Raw genomic sequence first — 23,648 nt, 5'->3', positions numbered from 1 at the left:
AGGTCCAGACGAAGCTGCGGCTGAGGCGTACATGAACGGACCACAAGTAGAAGTGGTAAATGGAAGGAATCCAGTTCAGAGGGAAGGGACCGCACGCGAACCACAATCGACCTGGGCTGCCGATGCTGGAGGTGGACTGTGATGGGCGGGAAAAGGAGATGGTAATTCGGTTGCTCAGAGGAACAACGAATGTGTGCTGCATAACTGGTGAGCAGTTGCGCAAGGCTGATCTGCAATGGAGTGACACCAGCTTCCACCAGTACACTGGTCACTGGACTTGTCCTAAAAGCTCCTGCCGCTAGTCGAACGCTGCAGTGGTGCACAGGGTCGAGCAAATGCAACGCTGAAGGCACTGCTGAAATATAAACCACACTCCCATAGTCAATTCGGTGTTGGACAAGGGCTCTGTAGAGCTGCAGCAGCATAGAGTGATCTGCACCCCAATTAGTGTTTCTCAGGCAACGGAGGGCACTGAGGTGCTGCCAGCACTTCTGCTTAAGCTGACAAATATGAGTGAGCAAAGTCAAACGAGCAATGAAAACCAGTCCTAGGAATCAATATGTCACCACTACAGTGAGTTGATCGTCATTAAGGTAAAGTGCTGGTTCCAGATGAACGGCACAATGCTGGCAGAAGTGCACAAACACGACTTTGTGGCTGAAAACTGGAAGCCGTGGGCTAGAGCCCATGACTGTGCCTTGTGGATGGCTCCCTGTAGGCATTGCTCAGCAACACCAGTACTGGAGCAGCAGTAGGAAAGGCAGAAGTTGTCTGCATACAGAGAAGGTGAGACGGAGGGACCGACAGCTGCTGCTAGACCGCTAATGGCCACTACAAATAGAGAGACACTCAATACAGAGCCCTGTGGGACTCCATTCTCCTAGATATGGATGGAACTATGGAGGCACCAACTTGGACATGGAAAGTACAGAGTGACAGGAAGTTTTGGATAAAAATTGGGAGCGGGGTCCAGAGACCCCACTCATGAGGCAAGGATATGATGTCGCCAGGTCGTGTCGTACGCTTTGCGTAAGTCAAAAAAGATGGCAACTGTGTGTTGACATCTGGAAAAGGCTGTTTGGATGGCTGTTTCGATACACACAAGATTATCAGTGGTAGAGTGACCCTGGCAGAAGCTGCCCTGACATGGAGCCAGCAGGCCGCGTGACTCCAGGACCCAACACAACTGCCGACATACCATACATTCCAGCAGCTTATGAAGAACATTAGTGAGGCTGATAGGCCAACAGCTATCCACATCAAGCAGGTTTTTACCAGGTTTGAGCACCGGAATGATGGTGCTCTCCTGCCATTGCGATGGAAAGACACCATCGCACCCGATCCGGTTGAAGATGACGAGGCGATGTCGCTTGTAGTGAGATGAGAGATGTTTAATCATCTGGCCGCGGATGCGATGAGGCCCAGGAGCTCTGTTGGGGCAATGTGCAAGGGCACTGAGGAGCTCCCACTCTGTAAATGGGGCATTACAGGATTCATTGCAGCATGTAGTGAAATAGAGGACGTTCCGTTCCAGCCACTGTTTGAGAGTGCGAAAGGCTGGGTGGTAGTTCTCCGACGTAGAGGCTCAAGCAAAGTGCTCGGCAATCACATTTCTGTCAGTAGATAACACGCCATTTATGGTAACACCGGGGACACCTGTTGGGGCCTGGTGTCCAAAAAGACGTTTGATCTTTGCCCGGACTTGGGAAGCAGACGTATGGCACCCAATGGTCGGGACGTATCTCTCGCAACACTTCTGTTTCTGTCGTTTGGTAAGGTAACAAACACGGGCATGGAGCTGTTTAAAGGCTATGAGGTGCTCCAGGGAAGGGTACCGCTTATGCTGCTGTAGAGCTCACCGACACTCCTCAATTGCTTCAGCGACTTTCATCGATCATCAAGGGACTCCATTATGCCTCAGTCACCCCAAAGAGCGAGGGATTGCATTTTCTGACGCAGAACCGATTGTTGTGGTCACCTGCTCGACCAAAACATCGATATTGCCATGTGGGGGAGATTCAACAGTGACAGCAGAGGTAAAAGTTTCCCAGTCCGCATTGTTTAAAGCCCATCTGGGCAGGCATCTGTGAGCCTGATGCTGGGGCAGTGACAGGAAGGTGGGGAAGAGCTTGTGGGTAGCAGTGGTCAGGGTGCCACCACAATTTCCTTCATCTTAGGGGTTTTCTTTTTGGATTTCTCTCACTGCTCCTTGAGTTTCCTTGGCTGGGAGGACTTCACTGGCTCAGTCTCTGGGACTGAGGATGAGAGTGAAGCTGTACGACTGGCTGTTTTTGGGCTCTTCAGTCACTGTCGGGTGTAGTCTTTCCCACTAGCAGAAACCTGGGAAGGAAGTGACTCAAGGGACCCCTTCCTAGCGAGACTTATGCTTCTCCGGCTTAGAAGTGGGGACAGACGTCTTCGATGGTTGGGGGGGGCAGTGTTGCTCCCAAAGTAGATGGTGCAGGAACAACAGGGAGGGAAATGTCACCCACCATCAAGGGGGCAGGTGTAGTCTTCCAGCTCTGAGAGGTGACTTGGATTGGCGGAGCTTGTGGTGCCAGAACTGTTGTAGCTGCGGCGTAAGATGATGATGTACGCACAGGATTCAGGCGTTCAAATTTTCTCTTAGCCTCAGTGCATGTCAGTCAGTCCAGGGTCTTGTACTCCATGATTTTCATTTCTTTCTGGAGAATCTTGCAGTCTGGCAAGCAAGGCGAATGGTGCTATCTGCAGTTGACACAGGTGGAAGACGGAAACATGGACTATTGGAATGTGATGGGCATCCACAATCTCGACATGTGACACTGGAAGTACAGCAGGAAGACATATGGCCGAACTTCCAGCACTTAAAGCAATGCACTGCGGGAGGGATAAAGGGCTTTACATCACAGTGGTAGACCATCACCTTGACCTTCTTGGGCAATGTATCACCCTCAAAGGCCAAGATGCAGGCACCGGTGGCAACCTGATTATATCTCGGACCCCAGTGGACATACCGGACAAAATGTACACATCGTCGCTCTAAATTAGCGTGCAGCTCATCGTCCGACTGCAAAAGAAGGCCCCTGTGGAATATGATACCCTGGACCATATTTAAGCTCTTGTGGGGAGTGATGGTTACAGAAACATCCCCCAGCTTGTCACAAGCGAGTAACTCCTGTGACTGGGCAGAGGATGATGTTTTGACCAAGACTGACCCAGATCTCATTTTGGACAAGCCCTCCACCTCTCCAAAATTGTCCTCTAAATGCTCAACAAAAAACTGAGGCTTCATCATCATGAAAGACTCCCCATCAGCCCTCGAACATACAAGGTACTGGGGCGAATAAGATCCGCTGCCACCCTTAGCCTGACATTCCTCCCACGGTGTGGCCAGGGAGGGGAATGATTTGGGGTCATACTTCTGTGCATTGAATTGAACTTCTGTGCATTGAATTGAGCTCATGATCGCTTACAGACTGCTGGTGTTTCAACACCAACAAGAGATGACGGACTATGCTTCATCGCGTGTCATCTGCCCTGATGCCACCCCCTCCGACCAGGGCTCCTCCCCACAGGCGCCACCTGGCCATAGCAAAGGCCATTTCTGGGAGTCCTGATGCCCCAGGGGGATGGGCATCCACCCCTTGGCATACGTGGGGAGTTAACAGCACAGGCATCAGCAGAGCAATCCCTGTGTGGTCAGGGGGCTACAACAACAGGGTACATGGCGGCCCCACCACAATGGACTGGCTACCGTGCTGGATAGATGCAAAGAAGTCCATGGTCATCATCGACACAGAAAGTGATACTGTATAGTGCATGGTGGAAAACGCACCTAGGAGGGTGTCCTCCCCAAGAGGTGGAGAATGGATGAGACTGCAACGTGACAACAAGAAAGTGGGCTAAAGATCTTAATGCACAATGGACACGATGCACCATGTAAGGCATCCTTCCCCAATTGGCCCGCTCTTCGGGAAAATTTTGAAGAATGGAGGTCAAACCCAACAGGGGACCATCACATAAAGGCCGAAACGTGTGAAACTCCTGTTAGTTGCCTCTTACGGCAGGCAGGAATACCTCGGGCCTATTCTAACCCCCAGGCCTGCAGAGGGTACCACATCTGTAATGTGCATATCGCTATCGCAGCACTTTTGTCACTTCAGTGTGTAGACCTGGCCTTAGTGGAAACTAATTTGGTCACGTGGTTACTTACAACGACATTCCAGTTCAGATTACTGCAAGGAGTTACTTCATAGTGCAGTTGCGAAAAGTGATCAATAAAAAATGTCTTTGCAGGTAGCAGTGGTGTCTTGCTCCTAGTATCATTAAACATACTGTTGATGAGAAAAACAAGGATGTGATATTTCTGACAAGAAAGATGATTTACCATGTGAGCAAAATGTTGAAATTAAGTAAGTCAATGGTGAGCAAATTACAATAATAAGGAACTGTGCTTAACAGAGATGAAGTCAAGTATCTATCCCAAAGAAGAAGAAACAAAGTGTACACACTATGCCTTTGATGTATTGATAAATTTTTTTTATTAATCAGCAGCTTCTGCAATTTATGAACAATTCAAAGAAATACCAATGTCACAAAAACTCAGCTTCTCTTGCTCAAAACTGGATTTCAAGGATAGCACAAAAATGCTGGGAACAATTATTCTGTCTGTCCAATTGATTTGAAAAGGTGCCAAAATAAATTAGTCCGCATATTGATAAATGACATTTTTTATTAATGTGTAAAGACAAGGCTGTTTACTTTTTATACTTTTTGATTTATTGAGCTGGTATTGAGCACATGTTCATCACCAGTGGTCTTGTATTATATTTTTAAGCCTTCATAGAAGTTTTTGTAGATGTTCTATTAATTTTATATAGTGTTTAGCGCATCCTCCTATTAGTATCAATTACACTAATTGTGCTTTATAAGCCCAGTTACATAAATAAAAAGGCGTACTAAATTAATTTTTTATAAAAAAAAAATGGGACTTCATAACGATGGTGGCTAGTGGTTTATTCAGATTGGATTCATATAAATTACACTGTGAAATAATATCACTGTGATAGTGTACTAGCAGTATTGTCAAACAATTTTTATTTTCTATGCTATGTAAGGCTTTGGCATATGGCCATGTAGCATATGACAGTGCTCGACCTGTGAAGGTACTGCAGCAGATGCTGTTGCTACCTCCCCTTCCTGATTCTCAGGTGTCAACATGACAGTATGTCACACTGGCCAGGTCTTCAGTTGTCCTCGCTGGATAATACATTCTGATCATTTTTCATTAGCTGTGCTTTCAAGTTCAATATACATTATTGGCAGACCATGCAAAAGGTTCGCATTGTGATATTATTACTATTAATTACATATTCCATGGATGCTGTCTTAATTCTAATGTCTTTCGAAATGATGCCCAGGACACAGTTGAAAACAGATGTAAAGCCTGTAACATTTCCTCTACCTTCAAGTAAAAGTAAATGCTCTTGAACCAATCTACAACATACAGGATGCGCAGTGACAGAGTTCCCAATTTCAAGATTAAATATATCAAAAAGTAAGACTGATAGATAAGTGTAACAGTGTCTTTGTGAAAGCTGTAAGAATTTTATACAGTAGTTTCGAAATTGTTCAAAAAACTGCTAACAATTGGTGCTGTAATCACAACAGATAGTGCATGCAAATAGTGCACCGCAACTCAGAGCAGACATTTCCACTGCTGAAATGTAAAAGTAGGCTAGCGTGCTGATGGAGGAAGTAGAATTTATATATTCCATTGAGAAATGTATTTTTCTGATACTGAAATACCAAGGGTTACAATACAGTCAATAGGCAACACGATGTAGTTTTCAAACATGGCTTACTGTTCTGAAATTACCTATTATGAAAACCATCCAAAAGCTCTTCACGAAGTTCCAACAGACAGGCAGTATGGCTGATGACCTAGTGAGGAATGTTGGTCCCAGACAAATTGTAGTTACTTCTGAAAATCTCACCACGGTTACTCGAATTATTCAGCAAAAAGCAAGCTTTCATTTGACTGGTTGTTGGTATTTTCACATATTTTGTCTTTATTGTCCAGGCCTCACTGTCATTCTGGTGTGCTTCAGGAGTATGAAATGTTTCATTACACTATTAATGACTCCTATTGTTTATGTATACAGGGTGTTTAGAAATGAATATCAAGGTTTTAATGCTTTGTGATATTTATTATATAAAACTTACAGTTATAAATGATATGTCTAATGAAAGAGCAACTCAAACAGTTTTATCAAGAGCCTTATAAATGTTCAATATGAGCACCATTTGTTACACGACACACATCAAGTCTATAGCCGAGTTCTTCCCAAATATTGATAAGTGTGTTTTCAGTGATTGTAGCAACAGCTGCTTCAATCTGGTTTTTGATTCAGGGAGGTCTGCTGGTAGCGGAGGCACGTACACATGATTCTTGATGAAGCCCCAAAGGAAAAAAATCGTGTGGCATTAGGTCGGGTGAACGTGAAGGCCATGCAAAGCAAGCACTGTCATTGAGCCCCTTGCGGCCTATCCAGCGCTTGGGTACAGTGAAGTTCAACCAACCGCGTACTTCGCTATGCCAGTGAGGTGGCGCACCATCTTGTTGGAAAATGAAGTTCTCTGGCTTCTTCCAACTGAGGCAAGAGCCACTGCTGTAGTGTATCATGGTAAGAAGTGCCATTTACAGTAGGTTCACCAAAAAAGAAAGGCCCATAAACTTTACAATGGGATAAGGCATAAAAAACACTTGATGTGTGCTGTGTGATAAATGATGCTCACATTGAACATTTATAAGGTTCTTGGTAAAACTGTTTGAGTTGCTCTTTCATTTTACATATCATTTATAACTGTAAGTTTAATGTAATAAATATTATAAAGTGTTAAAGCCCCGATATTCATTTATAAGCACCCTTTATATGTGGTGGCTTTCTCAGCTATGCCTGTTTCTTCCAGGAAGGATAGTTTACAGCCTAAATATGTGAATGCATTCACTATTTCTGAACTTTTATTTTCAAACAAATATTCCTTCGTAATGGGTATTTCCTGCAGAATGCATCGTTTTTGTTTTTTCACTGTTGATGTCCATACAGTATATCTCGGATATGTCAAAATATCAAAAATACTGGGTAGCTGTTCTCCTGCCCTGAACATCCATTGTGTAACACTTCATCTTATACAGGAGCACAGCTCTTCCCAACTGGCACTTACATTTGGTGGGCTGTCGCTGAGAGCACGAGTGTAGCAGGTCATGGCGTCCTTCTTGCGCTCCTTGATGTGTGCGGCGACCCGCTGTTGGTGCATGGCGACCAGCTGGTGCTTCTCAGCATCCCCCTCTTCCTCCAGGGCTTGCACTGTCATCTGGAAGCGCTGTGTCATGCGGCGCTTGAAGTCGTCGGCAGCTCGAGGATCGCTGGCACGCATATCCTGGTAGCGTTCCTCTAAGTCTGACCAGTCCTTCATCACCTGCAAATATGTTCACAACAAAAATCTTACCAACACAGTAATTTATCTTCTAATAATAGAAAATGCTTTTCTGCTTCCCCCCCCCCCCCTCCCCCCGCTTCAAACTACCCAACTGCATCTAGCTGCCCTGCTCTGTCCCCACCACGTCACTGCATACTCCCACAACAAGCACTTTATCTTCCTGCTCCCCAACCTACTATCCCTTCCCCTTCTGGTCCCAAGCCTCCTCTTTAGCACCACCACCCAGATCGCTTTTCCCATCATGTGCAGTTGCCCAATGTCTGGCCTCAGCAATCACGAGTGTGTGAGTTGTGTTTGTATGAATGTGTGTGTTGTCTAATTTAGAAAAAGGCATTTTGGCTAAAAACCCAACAGCTATGGCAATCTTTTTGTTGTGTCTGTCTGTGACTCAGCATCTCCTCCATAAAGTGAGCACCAAAGTTTCTTTTTCAATACTGCCATAATTTAACTTCTTTCTTAGTAAACTGAAATCAGTTATGGGGCTCTGTTACTTGCAAATCAGGGTACTGTGGATGTTATGTCTACAAATATCAAATTACGTAACATTAATGTCAGCAACAAATGCTTTTTATTATGTTTCATGGGAACATTTCAGCCACACCTACAAGGTCATGAATAGCATATGTCATACATCATTCATATAATCCTGAACCCACGGAAATCTTAAGAGACTATACACACACCCACATACAGACTTGTGATGATGGGGTCACCTCTTCCAAAGGCAATTTGAAACTACTACCAGGTCCCTGCCCCCTCCCTTCCCTTCTGGGGAGGAATCTATGTACCCCTCCTGTTTGCATCTAGTGCATGGTCAAAGCATTCGAGCATTGTGTGATGTAATAATTTAATTTTTGTCATTTAATTAAGTACTATGTAGAGATATATGTATAGTCTTCACCACAATGTATTAAAGTTAATGGATTAATTTCATTCCGGTTTTATATGAAACAAAGGAAGTTCCTTAGAGTCCTACCAATCCATTCTTCTGTCTAGATGCATGTAAGAATGCCATATTTGTATTTTTAAGCTAATTGTGAATAATAATCTTACTACTGAGTTAAAATGACTTACTATTTATTGAACATGTACCTTAAATATCACTAATTGCCTGTAGAAATATATGTTTCGGCAGCTTAATTCTGTTGGGAAGCAAAGGTTTGGCGATACAACTATTACATAATATCGGTGTACTATCACATCCATATTAGCATTACACCGCTTAGAACCAGCAGTCTAAATTGTCTGCTATATGTAGTCAGATTACTCTTGTTGTGCACTGTGATGTATTTCATCATACTGTACTACATTTGAACATGGTCAACCGTCAGCCAACTTATTGCTCTCCTACTGTGATCGGTGTGCATGGTTTCATCACAGTGGGAAAACTAATGGCAATGCACACAGAACCATGCACAGTGAGAGGTTTTTTTAAGTTGTATCTTACCTGAAAACTAAACAAAATTATTTTCGTCTCACTCTAGCATTTGTGATTTTCCCACCTCAGGGCAATTAGTATTCAGAGGCACAATGCAACGTAGCATTCCACCTTTATTCTGACTTCATTTTTGTGGGAAATATTATAGTATCTGCAGCAGAACATGAGAACCAGCCGACTATTTGCCTCAGTGGATGTGGGAAATTGCCTAAAAACAACAACAGGCTGGCCAGTACACCACTCCCCATGGTTAATCCGTCAGGCAGATTTGATTTGGGCTGGTGTGTGGCTTCATGTTCAGAAGCAGGTGCTTTAAAATGCTCGTCCTCCACCCTTCTGGGAGTGTGTGTGTGTGTGTGTGTGTGTGTGTGTGTGTGTGTGTGGAGGGAGGGGGTATCAGTAAGACGCAAACTTCTATTCTAGAAACTGTATGTGCAAAGTATTGGAGGATTTCTCAATTCAAGAAGCTGTTCTAAAAGAGCATTTATGGAATTCAGTGCTACAAACTGGGAACAGACTTAAAACTTACATCAAAACTACATTTCAAAATACACAATACTGAGGCACTCTACAGGTTCATCAAACCACAGCATCTTTACAGGACTGGCATATTCATTTATGACAGAAGGAGAGAGAATGAAGAAATGAGGGCATGAAAACTACTCAGGAAAACTTTAGGTAGAACATACACCCCAAAAGGACTGCGTAGACTAAGAGAAATGAAGGAAATTCAAACGTACACACACATTTATTCTGATATTAAAAATTACAGGCTAAAATTCTATGGGCATATTAATGCAATCAAATCAAACAGATAAACAAACCAAGTTATGGATTTTTACGAAACTTTTAGTTAAGCTAAAATAAGACAATAAAGAGGAGTGCAGCTGTAAAAGAAGATCTGAAAGAAACAGGGATAACAACAGGAAATACACCTTTAATAGTAGAAATCATTGGCTGACTATGTCATGGTGAGTATAATATCCAACAGCCCTGTATCCCACATTAATTCATTCATCATGTTCCAAATATGTCATTAGGAAAGAGCATTTTCAGGTTTATAGAGTGAGTCGTGCATTCTGAACTAGCAGACACTTTAAGACAGACGCAAACTACCCCAAGAAAGTCTATTTACAAACTAAACTTATAAGTTGAATCTAGGAACTACAACCCCTATTTATTACTTGCATAGGTATCATGAGACCAAGATTAGATTAGGTACAGCATGCACAGACACATTTAAACATTCTTCCCATGCTCCAATGTGAATGGAATGGGAAGCAGCCCAATAATTGGTACACTGGAAGTACTCTCTACCATGCACCTAATAGTGGTTTGGAGAACAGGGAGCAGAAGTAGGTTAAAAAAAGAGAAGCGGCTATTAGAGAATAACCTATATTCACCAGATTTGCAATAAATTATCACTATACTTCTAGAGGCCCATCGCACTTACACTAGCTAAATTTAACAGACTAGGATCAGGAAACACTTGGTTGCCTCCTCAGCTATATTAAAAAGTCTGTTTATATTACCCATTTAGTTTAATATATCCATCATCATGTTAGTACTCATAATTCTGTCACACAGCTAAGCAGAGTCTCTGATTTCTAAAATATAGTTTATCTTAAACTCATATTTAGGATGGTGTGGGTGGAGGAGGGGGGGGGGGGGGGGAGGAGAAGAGACCAATCTGAGAGGTCATCGGTCTCATCAGATTAGGGAAGTAAGTCGGCCGTGCCCTTGCAAGGGAACCATCCTGGCATTTGCCTGGAGTGATTTAGGGAAATCACGGAAAACCTAAATCAGGATGGTCGAACGTGGGACTGAACTGTCGTCCTCCCGAATGTGAGTCCAGTGTGGTAACCACGGCGCCACCGCACTCGGTAGGAGGGCATGCTGAAAAGTAATTCCCCAAACTTTTTTATGTGAAAAACGCAAAGCTTTTTAAATAAAACAAAAGTTGAAACTTCCTTGCAGATTAAAACTGAGTGCCAGACCGAGACTTGAGCTCGGAACCTTAGGCTTTTGCAGGCAATTGTTCTACTGAGCTACCCAAGCATGACTCATGACCTTTCCTCACAGCTTTACTTCTGCCAGTACATCATCTCCTACCTTTCAAACTTCAAAGAACAGAATGAGATTTTCGATCTGCAGCAGAGTGTGCACTGATATAAGAATTCCTAGTAGGTTAAGTTTGGAAGGTAGGAGATGAGGTAATGGTGGAAGTAAAGCTGTGAGGACAGGTTGTGAGTCATGCTTGTTTAGCTCAGTTGGCAGACCACTTGCTCATGAAAGGCAAAGATTCCAAGTTTGATTCTTGGTATGGCAAATAATTTTAATCTGCCAGGAAGTTTCATATCAGTGCTAACTCCACTGCAGAATGAAAATCTCATTCTAAAAACAAGTGCTATTAACATTCTATATATTTATTCTTCATGCAGACATATTTATTTCTCAATGTAGCTATCCTAGCAACTAATACATGTCTCCCAACAAGAGATCAGTTTGTTGATACTGTCACTGTAGAATATTTGAGTTTGCTGACAGAGCCACAACCTCACCTCTGCTTGCACCGCTTCTTCACCAAGTGAAGTCTTCGAAGGTGTTCTTTAAGTTTTGGAAACAGATGGAAACTGGATGGGGCCAAGTCAGGATGACCAATGACAGTGAACCCAAGGAACTGTCTCAGATTGTTCCATATGTAGCAGCACTTGTGTCTGGTCTGGCATTGCCGTGCTCCGTGCTGGGAGAGGGCGCTCTACATGTGACGAACTCTTCAAATTCAAAACCTGATTATAGGACACCATTTCTGATGTACCTATTTAGTTACATTACACACCACCATGTTACATCTCAGAATTCGGAGCTCTTTTATGGTAGAAGGCAGCAAATATGTTGGCATTGAGAATAAAGACGTAGAATGGTAATAATGTTTGGTTTGTTTTAAAAGATTTAAGAGATTTCAGGTAAAAAACTTGGAAACATTTATTTTCAGTGTGCCCTCATTTTAGCAACAAATAATTTTAAGATTAAATGCTCAGCAAAGCTAGTATTAGAATTGTAATGTCTTTGAAGAGGCCCCTGTAGACTACACAGTTATCTATCATTCTTATTGCTCACTTTCGCTGAATAAATATCTTATTTACTTTAGCTACATTGCAGCTGAAAATATTTCAAGGCAATAAAGAGAGAAATGTGACAGAATGCCAACTCTCTTAGAGATGACAAAAAACAGCAATATTTTGTGGAAATAATACTGACATCCATACATCAGTATTATATTGTTGACATATATACAATATCTATGTACTAGGCTTTCGTCATTCTATTTTCTGCATTCTTTGACTGTGTATTGGGTGCTATTAATCACATTTTTCACATATCATGTCAACTGAATTTAATAGAACAAAGATTCATGTAGTATTTCTGTAATAAATTGATATAGTATATAGCACCTCAGTTCATCTATACAGTAAATGCTTAATTTTGTTTTAAAGAATTATGTTTGATTTCTTTGTAGTCTGAAGTCAGTTATGTATCTCCATCTGATTAGTTTAGTTGTTCAGTCAAGTCAATGTTATTGAATGGGCGTGAACTGTTGGCCTATAGTCAACAAAGTTCCTTATTGTGTCTCTTTTTGGAGCTTTAAAAGAATGCATCCCAAGTTACTAAGTTGTAGTAGTGATAATTGATGTGCTGACCACTTTACAAAAAAATGGTTATGTTGTCGCTAATTTTACCACTGGTGGCTAAAGTCAAGTGTAACAGGTATCTGGAAACTAGTAATCAGCCTAGTCAAAAATTGATAGTGCCTGTTAGTATTCAGATTGACACCACTTCTGAACCTCATTTCTTTGAGCCAACATCAAACTATGGTGTCATATATATACATACCCCCTAAGGTAAGTCTTTCCGCTCCCAGGATTGGAGTGACTCCTTACCCTCTCCCTTAAAACCCACATCCTTTCGTCTTTCCCTCTCCTTCCCTCTTTCCTGATGAAGCAACCATTGGTTGCGAAAGCTTGAATTTTGTGTGTATGTTTGTGTGCCTATCAACATGCCAGCGCTTTCGTTTGGTAAGTCACATCATCTTTGTTTTTAGATATACACCCCTGGAAATGGAAAAAAGAACACATTGACACCGGTGTGTCAGACCCACCATACTTGCTCCGGACACTGCGAGAGGGCTGTACAAGCAATGATCACACGCACGGCACAGCGGACACACCAGGAACCGCGGTGTTGGCCGTCGAATGGCGCTAGCTGCGCAGCATTTGTGCACCGCCGCCGTCAGTGTCAGCCAGTTTGCCGTGGCATACGGAGCTCCATCGCAGTCTTTAACACTGGTAGCATGCCGCGACAGCGTGGACGTGAACCGTATGTGCAGTTGACGGACTTTGAGCGAGGGCGTATAGTGGGCATGCGGGAGGCCGGGTGGACGTACCGCCGAATTGCTCAACACGTGGGGCGTGAGGTCTCCACAGTACATCGATGTTGTCGCCAGTGGTCGGTGGAAGGTGCACGTGCCCGTCGACCTGGGACCGGACCGCAGCGACGCACGGATGCACGCCAAGACCGTAGGATCCTACGCAGTGCCGTAGGGGACCGCACCGCCACTTCCCAGCAAATTAGGGACACTGTTGCTCCTGGGGTATCGGCGAGGACCATTCGCAACCGTCTCCATGAAGCTGGGCTACGGTCCCGCACACCGTTAGGCCGTCTTCCGCTCACGCCCCAACATCGTGCAGCCCGCCTCCAGTGGTGTCGCGACAGGCGTGAATGGAGGGACGAATGGAGACGTGTCGTCTTCAGCGATGAGAGTCGCTTCTGCCTTGGTGCCAATGATGGTCGTATGCGTGTTTGGCACCGTGCAGGTGAGCGCCACAATCAGGACTGCATACGACCGAGGCACACAGGGCCAACACCCGGCATCATGGTGTGGGGAGCGATCTCCTACACTGGCCGTACACCACTGGTGATCGTCGAGGGGACACTGAATAGTGCACGGTACATCCAAACCGTCATCGAACCCATCGTTCTACCATTCCTAGACCGGCAAGGTAACTTGCTGTTCCAACAGGACAATGCACGTCCGCATGTATCCCGTGCCACCCAACGTGCTCTAGAAGGTGTAAGTCAACTACCCTGGCCAGCAAGATCTCCGGATCTGTCCCCCATTGAGCATGTTTGGGACTGGATGAAGCGTCGTCTCACGCGGTCTGCACGTCCAGCACGAACGCTGGTCCAACTGAGGCGCCAGGTGGAAATGGCATGGCAAGCCGTTCCACAGGACTACATCCAGGATCTCTACGATCGTCTCCATGGGAGAATAGCAGCCTGCATTGCTGCGAAAGGTGGATATACACTGTACTAGTGCCGACGTTGTGCATGCTCTGTTGCCTGTGTCTATGTGCCTGTGGTTCTGTCAGTGTGATCATGTGATGTATCTGACCCCAGGAATGTGTCAATAAAGTTTCCCCTTCCTGGGACAATGAATTCACGGTGTTCTTGTTTCAATTTCCAGGAGTGTATATATATAGTTGATGTTGCTGATTTCCAAACACAATTTGCAGTTTAGAAGAACTGTTTTCTCTCTGCTCTCTCAGTTAATGTATCCTGTTAGTTACATACATTTTCTTTCGTTTAGGAGTAACAAAAATGTCAAAATACTTTTCTTCATTAAATGAATTTCTTGACAGATCTTGTGTGTAAATCAACAATGACAGACTTCTCATACGACAAATTTAGAAAACAGTTTATCATTACAAATCTAAAAAGAATCACTCTTTTCAATATAAAAAAATCAGTATTTTAACAACAATGTACCTTCAGCATCAAAATAAATTATGTATCAAAGTGTCAATTATAGATATTTCAGAAAACTTTGCTATCTTTAAACACCCTTGTCTTCAGGTCAACCAATGAACAGATATCTCAGCTCTAAACACATGACACTGAGCTGTATGACTGGTTTACCCATGTTGCAGGACTGATATTGTGACTAACACCTTCAGCTAGTAGAATTAAATAATTTTAGCCACTACTGGTTTACATGACCATCTTCTGGAATGAAAGTTGAAACCATATATGTGTGTGAGTAGTGTGTCATTCCTAATGATTTGTAATCAACCTGTGATAACTACATTCAGTAAGTTGCTGATTGTCCGCCGCCGGTAGCTGAGTGGTCAGTGTGACAGAATGTCAACCCTAAGGGCTCAGGTTCGATTCCCAGCTGGGTTGGAGATTTTCTCCACTCAGGGACTGGGTGTTGTGTTGTCCTAATCATTATCATTTCATCCCCATCAACGCGCAGGTCGCTGAAATGGCGTCGAATCAAAAGACTTGCACCCGGCAAACGGTCTACCCGACGGGAGGCCCTAGTCACACGACATTTACCTTTTTTTGGCTGCTGATTGTTGGGTGCATTACCCAGCTTGTAAGTTATAAGTGCATAGCTCAGTTGTTTTTGGAAAAATAAAAACTGAAGCATGAAATATTCTGTTATAACAAGAATGAGTATTTTAATTTAGGAATCAAATTTCTTATTGTGGGGACATGACTAAAACATCCAACGGTGGTTAAATAGCAACACTGATGCATCAAGATTTGAGCAGCTAAGTGACACAGATAGAGTGAAAAAATTGTGTCCGATAGAGAAACAGAGTGGAGGCAAGACGATATAAGGAAGTTGTTCTCACACATACGAAAGCACTGAAACCTGTTGATCTGCTACCAGACTATGCAAGATGATATTCATTTGATTCACTAGATTCTACATCTACATCTACATCCATACTCCGCAAGCCACCTGACGGTGTGTGGCGGAGGGCACCCTGAGTACCTCTATCGGTCCTCCCTTCTATTGATTGTGTGAATCTTTGGAAAATGAGAAGTAGCATCACGAAAAAAAGTGAGTTAAAAAAACATGGAGAATTGTTTTTCAAAAGTAACCTGAAACGAAATGAAATGCAGTGTGTCTCAGTACAATTTTGTAAGAAAAGTTTCATTTCCCAGTTACTAACAGGTAAAGAACGCAAAGGGCTTTCACATAAAAAGTTTGCTTTGTAAACAGCAGTTTCTGGTCAAAACACTTGTATTGGATTATCCATGTTTTTCAGTTAGCAGTGCAATCTCAGGACCATATTAACCCAGATAATTGGGAGTTTGCCATAGTACTGACACACAGAACTGAATTTCAGCTTTTGTGCCTGAAGGTAGTAGCATTACATTAAAATAAAGTAGCAAATAAAGTTCTTTAATTCAGCAGCTGAAGATGTTATCCTCAATGTCATTTCTGCAAAATTTCATAGCTGTGGAACACTGCTTATCAAAAAATGGATAATGAAATATAACTGTCTCAGCCATGTTTCAGTGTTGATACCCTGGATTAATGTAGCACCTAATACAGTGAATTGTTAATAGGCATGGGTCCTACTACAATTTTCACTTTTCTTGATAAATGTTTTAAGTAAATATAAATGCTAATAATGTAAGATAAACATATGCAGGTCTGAGGTACTTCACTATTTATGTGATATAAATTCACAAATTTTATATGAAGTTTTGTTCTTTTATAAAACTAAAATTGATTATGAATACTGCACCATGTTATGTACATTTACTACATTCAGGGGGACAAGTACTGATGCACTATATTAGTCATACAAAAATCATATATGAAATGGCCAGTCAAAACAAATATATGAACTTGAATTTTAGAAAATCACAACAATTCTTTGATAGAAAAACATGTATTTTAAGCTGAGAGCACCTAGTAAGCAAACTGTAATACAATAAATCATGTAAAATTATTGTAATGTAATAAAACTAATCATGATGAATTTTATAACAATGAAACATTTGTGAATTACTCCATTTATTCATGTTGTTTTCGATTTATGAAGTGCTTCATTGCTCTGTTGCATTTACCTTTATATATATAAGTTTGTAAATTAATAATCAACCTTCATATATAGTTAATGGTTAATTTGGGAAAAGGTTACTTACTGTTTTTGCAAATTCACCATATCCATCAATCAATCAATCAATTAATCAATCAATCAAATCGGTGCTCGACGACCCTGTAGATCATGTGCCGACCTCACAATGCTCCTCCATGGATGGTGATCTTGTGCTCTTTGGATCCAATTGTCACGAACTTCTAGCTGGCAAAGGTCTTTCTGCAGCTTATCCGCCCATCGCTTTCTGGGTCTTCCGATTGGACAGATACCATCAGATCTTCCCATAAGTAAGGCTATTGCCTGAGAGGTGTCTGGTCTCCTAGCAATGTGGCCTGCCAAGCTTATTCTGTTCAGTTGCCTCATCAGCTCATACAATTCTTGTTTTTTTTTTTTTTTTTTTTTTTTTTTTTTGCATCTCCATGAGCTCCCTTCTTGAACAGGCCCAAAGATCTTTCTCATAATTTTTCTTTCGAAGACCAACAAGTTTTCTTCATCCTTCTTTGTTGTGCTTAGGGTTTCTGTCCCATACAACAATACTGGCACTGTCACAGCATTACATCCATTAAGTTTGATCTTAATTGACACGTTCCTGTATGACGTTATCCACATTAGACTGAAATAAATTTTAGACCCATTCACAATACATTCATTTATTTCCTGTTTTAAATCATTCTGTCTGTTGAACCATGTACCAAGGTATTTAAAATTCTCCAGTTCAGCAAATTTCCATATCCCTACCTGCAATGGGATGTCTTTAGGGGCTTCTCTTGATACCTCCATTACCTCAGTCTTTTCCGCATTAATCTGTAACCCGATCTTACTTGCACTTTGCGCAAGGTCCTCTAAAGTTTCTGCCATCTCTTCCTCTGATTTTGCTAGAACAGTGATGTTGTCTGCATAAACCAATAAATCTGTCTTACCATTTAGCGTCACCACTTTGTTTTCTCCCTTCATTTCTCAGGTTACTTTCTCTAGGATCAGATTAAATAACAGTGGTGAAATAACATCACCTTGTCTCACACCCGTTCTGATAAGGAAATCCTTGGACAGCTCCCCTTGGTATTTGACTTTGGCTCTTGCCTCCACTGTGCACATCTATTAACTCTATATAAAGAGCAATAATTAATTTAAAAAATCGTGTATGTTTATATATTCTGGTAAAGGTAACAGAACAATGCAGCACATCACAGCTTGAAAAAACCATAAATAAATGGCATAACACACAAGAAACACACTTGAAAATGGAAATCATTTCTGGAAACATGTCTACATGTACATCTACATCCATACACCGCAAGCCACCCAAAGGTGTGTGGCAGAGGGCACTTTGAGTACCTCTATCTGTTCTCCCTTCTATTCCAGCGTCGTGTTGTTCGTGGAAAGAAAGATTGTCGGTATGCCTCTGTGTGGGCTCTAATCTCTCTGATTTTATCCTCATGATCTCTTTGCGAGATATATGTAGGAGGGAGCAATATACTGCTTGACTCCTCGGTGAAGGTATGTTCTCGAAACTTCAACAAAAGCCCGTACCAAGCTACTGAGCGTCTCTCTTGCAGAGTCTTCCACTGGAGTTTATCTATCATCTCTGTAATGCTTTCGTGATTACTAAATGATCCTGTAACGAAGCATGCTGCTCTCCGTTGGATCTTCTCTATCTCTTCTATCAACCCTATCTGGTATGGATCCCACACTGCTCAGCAGTATTCAAGCAGTGGGCGAACAAGTGTACTGTAACCTACTTTCTTTGTTTTCGGATTGCATTTCCTTAGGATTCTTCCAATGAATCTCAGTCTGGCATCTGCTTTACCGACGATCAACTTTATATGATCATTCCATTTTAAATCACTCCTAATGCCTACTCCCAGATAATTTATGGAATTAACTGCTTCCAGTTGCAGACCTGCTATACTATAGCTAAATGATAAAAGATCTTTCTTTCTATGTGTTTGCAACACATTACAATTGTCTACATTGAGATTCAATTGCCATTCCCTGCACCATGCGTCAATTTGTTGCAGATCCTCCTGCATTTCAGTACAATTTTCATTGTTACAACCTCTTGATATAGCACATCATCATCCACAACAAGCCTCAGTGAACTTGTGATGCCATCCACAAGGTCATTTATGTATATGGTGAATAGCAACGGTCCTACAACACTCCCCTGCGGCACACCTGAAATCACTCTTACTTCGGAAGACCTCTCTCCATTGAGAATGACATGCTGCGTTGGTATCTAGGAACTCTTCAATTCAATCACACAATTGGTCTGACAATCCATATGCTCTTACTTTGTTCATTAAATGACTGTGGGGAACCATGTTGAACGCCTTGCGGAAGTCAAGTAACACGGCATCTACCTGGGAATCCATGTCTATGGCCCTCTGAGTCTCGTGGACAAATAGCGCTAGCTGGGTTTCACACAATCGTCTTTTTCAAAACCCGTGCCTATTCCTACAGAGTAGATTTCTAGTCTCCAGAAAAGTCATTATACTCAAACATAATGCGTGTTCCAAAATTCTACAACTGATCGACGTTAAAGATTTAGGTCTATAGTTCTGCACATCTGTTCGACGTCCCTTCTTGAAAATGGGGATGACCTGTGCCACTTTCCCATCCTTTGGAATGCTACGCTTTTCTAGAGACCTATGGTACACCGCTGAAAGAAGGGGGGCTAGTTCCTTTGCGTACTCTGCGTAAAATCGAACTGGTATCCCATCAGGTCCAGCGGCCTTTCCCCTTTTGAGCGATTTTAATTGTTTTTCTATCCCTCTGTCATCTATTTCGATATCTACAATTTTGTCATCTGTCATGCAAAAGATAAATAACAGAACATTATGACTGGTATCAGAAAGTTATTTTATAACGAAACCCACTTTTTTCGAAGATGCAGGCTTTCACCGATCATTTCAAATGGATAAAATCGCACTACAAAATTTGTTGGGGTGGCAATGCTAAAACAGAAAGTTAGCTTGTTCATGTTTCTACAATATGAGTCTCAAGTTGTCTGTTGTACATGTACTGCTGTTACACAGTGTGTCGGCCTACCTTGGTGACCTTCTCCCGGTGCTGCTCCTCGAGTCGCTGCTGCGCGTCCTTGTAGGCCTGGTGCTCGATGCGTGGGTCAAAGTGCGTGAAGTAGGGGTCGGGCGTGGGCACGGGGGTGGCCGCCTGAGAGCCGGCTCCGGAGGCGGTGGCGGGTGCAGCCGTGGGGCTGGGCAAAGCGGCTGCAGCTGGGGCCCTGTCAGAGGGACAGTCATAATACTGCTGGAAAACCAATTTCTAACACATTCTCTAAATGTGAATACGTAAACTTGTGCTTATACACAATACTTCGTAAGACCATTCATTCCTCCACAACTTATGTACTGTTAATTCTATTATAAAGGAGAGCTTTCAGCACGAATCAGGTTATGCATTAACAGGCAAAAGCAAGTGCTGATAGCTACTTCTGTAAAATTACCTAACAACAAATTATGATTCACACTAATCTATTAAAACTGATAATTATGGTATTTACTTCTAAACCACTTACTAGATGTATTTCAGGAGAAAAACAGCTAGAGTACTTTGCAAAAAAGCAACAACTTCTTGTCCTAAACTACTCAGCTGCTCTTATTGTAGTATAACTAGCTGGGAAAACCATAGCTGCCCAGGCATTTTTGACCCAATTTCTTCTGTAAGTACATATTCTCTACCATCCTCGCTCTGTCCATTTCCTCCCCCTCCCCCCCCCCCTTCGCTCTCTCTCTGTTAATCTGCTCCTTGCCCCCTTATCCTCACCCTCTCTTTCTTAATCTCCTGGTCTCACTCTTTCCGTCCATTTCCTCCTCTTTCTCCTCCCCTTCTGTCTGTTTATCTCTTCCTCCACCATCTCTCTGCCTCTTCCTCTCCCTGTCTCTGTTCATCTCCTCCTCTTTCCTTTGTCTGTCCATCTCCACCTCTCCCCTCCCTCGGTGCATCTTCACCTTCTTTATCTCTGTCCAACTCCTTCTCCTCATCATTCTCCTCCTATCTGTGCCTATCTCTTCCTCACCCTCACTCCTCTCTCATCAGTATCACACTAACCCCAATAGGAAGTTTGTGGTTCTTACTCCTACACTATTAACTTCCAGATTGTAACTAATATGTCAACCATATTTGGTTGAAAGTGTTCCAGGAGTTCGTGATGAGCTTTTTATCTCTGGCTTTGCTCACAAATGCACATGACAAATATGCTTCACACATATTTAACATATCTAATGCATGTTTGTACACGTATTTCATCTGAATGTCTAGTGAATTTCACCCTCAAGTTTCATTTTGACACAGCTTAATGTTTATGATGTCATATCTCCTGAACTGTTTGTTGCACAGTGATATTTTTTTCTATGTACATTTAACAGCATATGTAGATACAGTGAGTGTCATGTGTTGCAAATAGAGTTAGCAGCAAAGAAGTAATAGGCCTAAACTGAAACTTCATGCATGATGAGCTGGTTTTTTCTTGCATCTTAGTAGCCAATTTGACATCAAATCTTCTTAACTATAAGTCGTACAGCCCACCCAGCTTGCCGCACACTCTAATGCGCTGCTTCCCAAATGGGAAGGCATGCTGGTCCCCAGCACAAATCCGCTCGGCGGATTAGTGCTGAGGGCCGTTGTGACGGCCAGCATGTGGATAGTTTTTCAGGTGGTTTTCCATCTACCTCAGCAAATGCAGGCTGGTTGCCCTTATTCCACCTCAGCTAAACTGTGTTGATAATTGCTGCACAAACATTGTTTCCACGTATGTGTACACCATAATTATTCTACCATGCATACATTTGGGATTACAGTTGTCTGGTATGAGATGTTACCAGGGGATGGGTCCACTAGGGGGCCAATCGGAACAATAAACCTGGGTTCGGTGTGGGGCGGCGGTGGAGTGGGTGGACTGCTGGGGCCTGTTGTTGGGTTGTGAACCACCGAGGGCTATGGCGGGACAAAGCCTGTTCCATCGTTTCTAGGTCCCCGGATTAAGCATGCATGCATACATACATACATACATACATACATAAGGCATACAATGTTTCATTTTTGTAGGTGCATTCGGTGGCAAATGTGGATACTGTTTGACAAAAGTGTTGCGGACAGAGTTAGTAATAAATTTATATGTCTCGCATGATGCGGTAGTTTTTCACGCATTCAGTGTTATGTCATAGCTGCTGGGCTAAGTGTCGTACAATGTTATTTTTCTGCTTCATTTAGTGGAATATATGAATACAGCACGCACAATTTCATGGAAACAGTTAAAAACGTCATGCTTCGCGTGGCAGTTTTACTGCTTGAACAGCGAGAATGATGTGAGTGGCAAACTTCTTTCCATTCATCATTTTGTGGGGGTCGCGAGGAAGAAAATGTTTTGTAAACATTCGAAATTATGTGTGAAGTTTGTTGCACGTCTCTAAGCACTTTCATTCTCAAATACCGGACAAACAAATTAAAAGTTTCCTCGTGGCCTGGACTACTTTTTCATAGCCACCGCCAGCTCTTTGATAAGTAGGTGGTTTTAATCCCAAAGTGATTCTCTCCAAAGAATAAATGATACGTGTACAAAGTTTGGTTGAAATCGGTCCAGTGGTTTAGGATGAGATGAGAAACATACATAAATATTTATAATTTGTATAGATTACATTTTCACAGTTCACATCAGCGCCAGGCATGACTTCTTAATTTATTACTTCATTACTGATACTTCTATTCGCAGCACAGTCTGCACACAGTATACAAATACGAGGTCTGTTCAGAAAATTACGAAACTCGGCCCACAAAATTTTTCTACGTTTACCTTCAACTTATTGTGCTGCGGCTCCTTCGAAATACTCTTCTCCACAATTGAAACACCACTACCAACACAGTTTCCACTTCCTGAAACAGTCTTGGCCCGCCCCTTGCTGGATCGCACGAAGCATCGTCTGTGAATTTTCTTATATCTCGGCTATTGTTTCAAATCGTCTTTTCAACGGGATTTTCAACTTTGGAAATGAAAAAAGGTCCGCAGCGGCCACGTCTGGAGAGTACGAAAAATGAGGCACAAAGTGATTTCGTTTTCTGTGCAATAGTCACGCACCAACAGGAATGAATGTGCGAGTGTATTATCGTGATGCGAGAGATATGAATTGTCTCGCCACATTTCAAGCCCTTCCCTTCTCAAATTTTCTCGCAGGCGTCGCAACACGTTACGATGGTATAATCGATTAACAGTTTCTCCCTGTGACACGAATTCATGATGAACTAATCCTTCAAAGTCGGTTGGTAGACGTCGAATGACGTTCTGAACGAGAGCCATCTTAACTTCCGTCCGGTACATTTTGAACCGTGTGAACAATTCGTAACACCGAGTACGTCTTAAGCACTCATTACCATAGGTTTTCTGCATCATTTGGCATGTCTCTGTAAAGGTTTTCATGAGTTTCACGCAAAATTTAATGCAGATGCGTTGCTTCTCTAACTCTTGACATCCCGAAATTCATAAACTGTGGGACACAACGTTCTAATCAATACAGCACTGAGCAACATCTAACAGACATACAACAATGAAATTTCCGGCAGTTAGAAAATTAGAGGCGTGTGCAGGGGTGCCAACTTCGTTCCAACACACCACTGACGCGAAATTACGAATGTTCCGGAATTTTTTCAACAGACCTCGTATACTACTGAATATACCTGCAAAATTATATCATTGCTTCAAACGCATTTCAGGAGCTACGACGTTATAAACATTGAGATGTGTAATAAGTAGG

General features: G+C 42.5%; 1 protein-coding gene across 1 annotated transcript in view; it reads right to left on the bottom strand.

Moving 5' to 3' along the window:
• The window catches only part of LOC124550687 (amyloid-beta-like protein), a 145,877-nt gene that overhangs the window by 29,540 nt on the left and 92,689 nt on the right, over positions 1–23,648 (bottom strand). The window contains exons 5-6 of the mRNA XM_047125411.1: positions 19,933–20,125; positions 7,210–7,464 (exon numbers count right to left, since the gene is read on the bottom strand). Coding sequence (XP_046981367.1) covers positions 7,210–7,464; positions 19,933–20,125 — 448 coding nt within the window. The remainder of the gene's footprint in view (positions 1–7,209; positions 7,465–19,932; positions 20,126–23,648) is intronic.

This window comes from Schistocerca americana, chromosome 9, assembly GCF_021461395.2.
Source record: "Schistocerca americana isolate TAMUIC-IGC-003095 chromosome 9, iqSchAmer2.1, whole genome shotgun sequence".
NCBI lineage: Eukaryota > Metazoa > Arthropoda > Insecta > Orthoptera > Acrididae > Schistocerca > Schistocerca americana.
The sequence above is the reverse complement of the archived record's forward strand: the minus strand, read 5'-3'. Positions and strand labels throughout refer to the sequence as shown.